The sequence below is a fragment of the Balaenoptera borealis genome (genome assembly GCF_965194805.1).
Source record: "Balaenoptera borealis genome assembly, chromosome: 12".
Lineage (NCBI taxonomy): Eukaryota > Metazoa > Chordata > Mammalia > Artiodactyla > Balaenopteridae > Balaenoptera > Balaenoptera borealis.
The window spans coordinates 23,678,406-23,685,874 of NC_138869.1; the positions used below are offsets into that span (position 1 = coordinate 23,678,406).

A 7,469-nucleotide genomic window follows, 5' to 3' on the forward strand; every position below is an offset into this window, starting at 1 on the left:
TTTCAGGCATCCTATACATGTCAAAGAAGAGCCCCTGGATCCAGAGGAAGCTGAAGGGCCGCTATCCCTAGTGACAACAGCCAACCACAGTCCGGATTTTGACCACGACAGAGATTACGAAGACGAACCAGTAAATGAGGACATGGAGTGAACATCTGGGCAGGCCGACCCCAAGAGCGCGAAGATTGGGGGGGGGGCGGGGCACACAAAACAAAACACGTCAAAAGTTTGCAGTGAAATCGTTCTCCATTGGTTGTACAGTCTGGAGGATTTTTCACTACATTTTGACAACTCTGCAATGTGTTAACTCTTAGTGCCATCAAGAATCCCATTTGGGAGTATTTTTGATTTTTCTACTTTTTGTTGAAAAAAGGAATTTGTACTCTGTGCATTGGATGGACTTGTTTGGTACTGGGGATTTTCCTCTCTTAACAGTCAACATCAGTGTTGTAAATTTGCTAAACTGATTCACTTTTAGCAGCAGACTTTGAACTGCAGTCCTGCCGACATTGGACATTGAGGACACCCAACTGAGCATGTGCACCTAAGCTGCAGACCAAGCCTCTGCCCAGAATTTAAGGATTCCAATGGACGACCTATTTGCACAGTACTGCATGTTGATTATCACTGCCTTTACTCCATTTTTTTTTTTTTTTTTTTGCTTCCAGTTGGGATGGGGAAGGCCTTTGTGTGTGTATTGGGGGGAGGGTTTAAAAATAATTATCCCAAACTTTTTAATGTATTGCTCTTTTTTTTTTTTTGGCTTCTCCTATACCATTTTAAGTTCTGACCTCAGGCCTCCATTCGGGCCCACGGCCTCTTGGAGGCTTCAAGTTTTCTGTACCTTGTGATGAATGTTAATAGGTGTTTTTATTATACGAAGCTGAATGTCATTTCTCGTTCGTAGTTTTCTGTCACTCATTCCATGTCCCTTCAGACATCACCACTGTTTTCTCGAAAGTCAGAAAACATTCCGTTTTGATCTTTTGCAAAAAGGTCCCAAATGCTGCACTCTACACGTGAAGGTCCTCTCACCCAGACGTGAAGTTCCTGCCAGAAAGAGAATGAATGACAGAAAAAAAAAAAAAAAAAAAAAAATAGAGACACCCTAGGAACCATGCAGATTCATTCCATGAAGCGGTATTGGAAGGTTCGGGAAGGGGGTTGTTTCAGATTTTCCTCTTTTTTTTTTTTTTTTTTTTATGTTGCACCTACCATCATTCTTAATAAATGCCACAGCATTTACCAGCACAAGGAGACATAGGCAGCAGCCCCCTTACCCCCAAACCAGAAAAAAACAAAAAAAACCCTCTCGCAGTAGTTCGACTGACAGTGGCTGTGGAAGCCCGTCCCTGGGATGACCTAGTTGAGATGGGGGCCTCAGGCTCTCGCAGTTGTTAAAACCAGTGTGGGTTGCTTTGTTTGCAAAATAGCCCAAAAGCTGGCTTCCCTGAGCAACTGTGCTGAAAGTCGTGGTGGCCCCAAACCGAAACATCCATTCAGACCTGCTGGGTGGCATTCATCTGTTTGAATGCAAATTAGATTTCAGATTGAACTTGCTATGCGAGTTAATGAGGACTTCGTTCAGCAAATGCTAAAGTGTTAATTTCCAATGTGCAGATTTGGTACAGCAGTTCAGCATGTGAGGCAATATCACCCCACCAACCCAGTCTCAAAAACCAACAGCAGAAGACATCAGGTAGATGGGGGCACAGCTCAGCCCTGGGCTTTTGGGGAAACAAACATGGCGCACAGAACATGGCAGTCATGGGTCAGTACCGCCTCGGTCCTTGGAACCCCTGAACGCTTCCACTCTGCACCCCTTTCCTGTCACTCATTTATTTACCTAGGAGTGTAGCTTTTGTTTTAGTTTAAGAGCCTTTTGGAGCTTAATTTATATGCTTTGTACCTCTTTTTTTTTTTTTTTTTCCCTAAAATTACCAAAGATATTCCACAAAGGTAAATTATGTTCTCTGTTTTTATGCTTTATCTGATGAAGCCAAATATCCTCTTCTTGTTGATCAAAGGAGGCAAAATAATTTAGAGGCAATTGATGAGATATAGGCTATTGCTAACTTAAGAGAACTGCTTCTTCATCATAGAGGACATTTAGAAGACCCAAGTAGGTAATGGAACCAAAGTTGTTACTTTTTTTTTTTTTTTTTTTTCCAGTCCTCGGTTTTGGTTTTGGTTTTTTCCTTCTGTACCTCTACAGAGACCAAAACACAATCTTGTAAAGAGAACTTATGGGGCTACTGAAGAGAGAAATAGGACACAGTATTAAGGGAGCAATAGAAGGAAGGGATTACCATCTCCAAGAAAAAAAAAACCAGTGTATGGCACATGAAACTTAGGGGGTGTCCGTCTAGGAGACAGTTAAGATAAAATGAAGGTAAAATTCAGAGAGAACGGAACAGCTTCCACAATTGAACTAGACCGCGTAGTAGGATTTCTAGAAGACATTTCTTTTTCAAAGAAAGATTGTATGCCACTTTTGTTTAAGGACTGTGCTATGATCACTGCATTCATTTGGGTTTATCTTGGCATATATATATCCTCTGGGTTTTTGTTTTTGTTTTTTTTTTTAAAAAGGTTTCCTTTTTTTCCTTCCTTTTTTCCGGATTAGGCTTGCGTCAGCATTTTTCATTTAAAAGAAAAAAAAAAAAAGTAACATTCCCGTCCACTCACAAGCTTGGTACAAAAACTTCTTTGGCAGTTACTTTTGAAGCTTCACACTGCTTTCTCTATAAAGAGCAGTCTGTGGTCACTCGAGACTTACTTTTTTTTTTTTTTTTTTTTTTTTTTCCAACTTTTCCAGGCAGCGTCATGATGTGCAAGCAGTAGCCAGACAGGGTCATGGGAAGGGGGCCCTGTGCTTCTAAACTGAGTGGTTGCTGGTTAGTTTGGTATTCAAAAGAGGATAAAAATCTGGTAGATTAGTTCATTCTCAGCATGTGTAGCTAGACATGAGTAAAGTTAACAGCATGAGAAACTGTTAGTACGCATACCTCAGTTCAAACCTTTAGGGAATGATTAAAATTAAAAAAAAAAAATACATTTCACTCAGTTGCACTTAGTCGTATGTCTTGCATGCTTAGTCTAAAGACTGTAGCAAAAAGAAAAAAAAAAAAAGAAAAATTAGCTTTTACATATCTTTGCAGGTATCACAGCCTTGCAGAAGAACCAACTGAAAAAAAAAAATTTCTCAGGCTTTACAGCAAGCAAACTTCACTCTGATTTTTCCAATTCTGATTCTGTATCCCTTGGGGGTATCCCAGTTGCTTCTTTAGGATGGGGTTTATTATGTTGTACATATATCCCGATGTGTCTGTGTGACTCTTTGTCTTTTTTGGGGGAGGGCGGAGGGTGGTTCTTTTTTTAGATATTGTTCCTAAAAAGGAATAAATGCATACACCTGTTTGTCAAAACACCTTTGCTTTTTGTGCAACTGCTTTATATTAACGATACTTTAAAAAAAAAAAAAAAAGCTTTGGAAAAAAAAACTACTGTATGTAATGGAATTGCAGAATATGCTGCACATGTATTTTATTTAGTTATTCTTGCTTTCAGAATATTGGATGACATTTCCTGACATGTGGGAGGGAGAAACTCCCAAATTTCTTTTTTTTTTTTTTTTTTTTTTTTGGCTTTTAAAATTGTAACATAGTTGACAGATTTTTTTTTTTTTCTTTTTTCCTGTTCTCGTTGATCAGAGCATCTTGTACAGGTTTTTTTGGTGTGTGTGCCTGCCGGTGTGAGTTCCTCTGTTTTTTGATACATTCCTATCCCTTGTGTTTATCCTACCATTGCCTTCCTGGCTATCTTAAACAAGTTCATGCGTTTGAAAAGAGAAAAAAAAAAAAATATTGTTTTAAACAATGTTTTCTCCTGCTGCAGTAAATATTTTGCATGATGAAATTCCAGGGTCACACTTTCAAAGTTTATCAGTGAAGTAGTGATTAATCATGGGGAGTGTCAAAGCTATTGAACTTTTTGTATAAAAACAAGAAAAAAAGAAAGAAAACTTTACAAGGTGCCAAGATGTACAGACAATTTGTTGCTTTTTTTTTTTTTTTTTCCCCAAAGAAAAGCGTACCTTAGGGAGAACGGTCCCTTGTACCGGGCAAATGCACCGTCAGGGATGAGGATCCATCCCACTTGCTGTCCCTAGAGTCTGTCCTTGTAAGACAAGTTAACGCTGCCTGCGTTGAACCAGCAGTGAAAGGAAACATCAAGGCTTATGAACGGGAAGAGTGACCGCCAGCCCTGCCACCTTCGGACGGCTCTGACCTGATTCCCCGCGTTCCGTCAGACCTAGTAAAGACACCTTGGATTCTTCACCCAAAATGTGATGTCCATCACTAGCTATTTTATCATGGAAAAAAAAAAAAAAAAGTTAAAGATTTCCTCTCCTTTCCACATTCCAGCTTGAGCTCCGTTTCCAAGGGTACCAAGAAGAACATGCTTGTCAGGATTTTGAATCTTTGGGGGACCTTTTGGTTAATGGTAGACCCTCTGGATATTTTGGATGTTTCTGAGAGTCGATTTTGGCTTTTCTCTCCTGAGAAATGAGACTTAACAATTCCAAAGGCATTTTGTGGGCCCGGTGTAGTTCTCACGATCTCTGCCACCCAGAAGCCTGCGTGGAGATGGTACAGCCCGGACTGTCAGCGTGGTGCTCCGTGGAGATGTACTGCCAGTAACAAGAATTTTTTTTTTTTTTTAAATTTCGTTTTGTTTTGATAAGGCATAAAAGGAACTCATTCCGTGACATCAACTGTAATTCCATCATTCCGTGTCTGTGGATACAGACAATAAAAAAAAAAAAAAAAAAAAAATGTTGTGTAGTCAGTACTAATTACTGACATGATCGCATTCTCAAATGCAATAAAAATGCTGGTTGTTCACACTGGTAGTAAAAGTCGCCACAGCCTAAGTTTCTTTCCCCTTCTGACCTGCTCAGAGTGTGTGTTCGGCATATGCCTTAGGTTTAGCACCAGCTGCTTCCAACCCAGAATTAAAATCAATCTTAACTAAAAGCTTTCATCATCACGGAGAACTGAAGCTCTACAACCCTCAGGATTTCAAAGTGAAAAAGTCTCCACTTAGAGAATTGGGGGAAAAAACAGAAAAAGACAGGCTACCTTGTCTCTCCAGGAAGCACACTGATTTTTTTTTTTTTCCTTCATCACATTTTATAGAGAAAAAAAATATTGAATAACTAGCATTAAGAGCTAACTAAAATTTCAGAGGAAAGCAATTTCATGAATAATTCATTCAAATTTCACATCTGCAAGATTAGTCATCCAAATAAAATGCTAATGTCAAAAACATGCACCATCTATAATATTCTCATCAAGAAATCTTTTTGCATATAATGATAAATGCCGAGATTAGGACAAATGATTTTACAAAAATAATCTATCAGAAAGTAGGTTCGATAGCTGCCTTTACTGATGGAAACAGTAAAGCTCCCATAACTAAATATTTCCAGAAAAACCATCTTGATTTCTGAGGTCTTTAAAAATCGCAGACCTCTAGAAAAATGTGCTATTTCTCTTTAATATTATTCTGTCATACATATTCTAAGGATTCATGAATTTGGGCATCCTCTTTGAGTAAAAAATTAAATTGGTATATCGAAAGCAGCACTATTAAGTGGCCAAACCGCAGTGACATACAACTGTTAACGTATATAATTCAGAGCACATAACACAAGCCAAGAGATGACTTGAAAATTAACCTTGCAGTTCTTATTCGGCAAAGACCAGCTGATGCTGAGGACTATGTAAACGTTCTTTCCCAGCATTGTTTTGAAAAGCCCATACAGTTATGCCACTGTCTAAAAGCCCTCTAGTCTGATAATTAGTAAAACATTTGAACCCTTAATTCTTATCTAGCTACTAAGAATAAATTAGGGTTAATTGAAATTCCTTTAAACGCCAGGCTTAAACATAAATACTGCTTACAGCATGTGCAGTTGGTAAAATTAAATATGTACACATATTTGAATCAACTGAAGGACCCAAACCAAGTAGGACGATGCATTCGAGAAGATTTTGCTGGTTGATGCATATTACATTTTTCACTGTATTTCAGGAATCGTTCTAAGGCGGGAACATCTTCTTTGACATTTATTTCAGGCTTGTCACTCAGATAAACAAGGCAGCAAACCCAAACTGTTGGCTCTTCTTTTAAACGGGAGCCTTTGTATCAAGAGCCTAAACTCTTGAGGGAGACCAATTTCACACCTACACTAACCAGCTGCATGATAGCTGTTACTCCCCCTTCCCCCAGAAGAAGATTAAAACATAGTGTAATTAGTCTTTCTTGACTTACTTACGAGGTTGTGCCTTCTTTGATGATGTTACATATTTAGGTGTAGGGTAATATTCACAATTTATCTTTCATCTTTATTGTAGTTGAGTCACATAAAAGTAGTCTTTATCTGAATAAAGTGAAGTTGGGTCTCAAACCTTCATTTAACGAATTGACTGATGGATGAAAGGTTTAAGACAGAATTCACATTGGAGGGAAATTAAATTACGTACAAAAACACTGGTTTAACTGTGGGACAATATTTGGCTTAGAAAGCCGTCACTCTAGATATAACCGACTTTTATTTATTTTTAAACAGCATTTTATTTTTTTAAAAAATAATACCCCATGTCATCTTATTTCCACTCTGATTGTAAAATGAGATTCCATGCTTAGCACCCCCAAAATACACATATATATCTATTTGAAATGATCAGCCAGCCTTTTCTTTGGCTTCTACCAAGAATATAGGGAGGGAGAAAAAGGGAGAAAAGACAAGCTTCAAGTTATAATGTTAATTTGAAGGTAACCGGCCTTTCAAGAATTAATTTCAGCCAAAGCAATAATCATTATTTACCAGCGTGTGACATTTTTATCACTCATCATATTAGCAAATTTCCATTGAAAATGCTAAAATGGTTCGTCATAAGGCAGATAACTGCTCTAGCTGTAAAAATGACCAACACAAGTGCCGGTACTCAAACATTAAATTATACTGTAATTAATAAAGACAGTTAAACTGTCTACTAGCAACAGCAATTTAGGTAACCACATTTGATCGGCTATAAATTGTAACTACATTAAAATTCCAGAAATATTAACAATATGGATTAGTTGATGGAAGTCACTGCTGATCACCAATTCTCTCCTTTTTTTTTTTTTCTTTTTTTTTTTTTTTTTTTAAAAACAACGGAAGCACAGGTCAGGTTGACCACAAATCTGTGAGCGAAGATCAGGCCTTAGCACTTTTAATCTTGTGAAACAAGCAATTACAAATAGTTGCATCGATCTGTTAAAAAGCTTTAGGTGACATAAATTGTTTCCTGTTTAGCTTATTGCTCTGATACATAAATGTCACCCAGTCCGGTATTAATTAGGCCACAGAAGAACACAGGGTGACTTCCAGTGACGAATTTGTCAGTCCTTTTGTG

At 38.0% G+C, this 7,469-nt stretch overlaps 1 protein-coding gene across 16 annotated transcripts in view; it reads left to right on the forward strand.

Annotated features, from left to right (window-relative positions):
• The window catches only part of FOXP1 (forkhead box P1), a 599,574-nt gene extending 592,364 nt beyond the window's left edge, over positions 1-7,210 (forward strand). For all 16 annotated transcript variants that reach the window (XM_082346185.1, XM_082346181.1, XM_082346180.1 and 13 more), the window contains one exon: positions 7-7,210. In XM_082346185.1, the coding sequence (XP_082202311.1) occupies positions 7-151 (145 nt within the window). In that variant the 3' untranslated portion in view covers positions 152-7,210. The remainder of the gene's footprint in view (positions 1-6) is intronic.
• Positions 7,211-7,469: the final 259 nt, after the last annotated feature.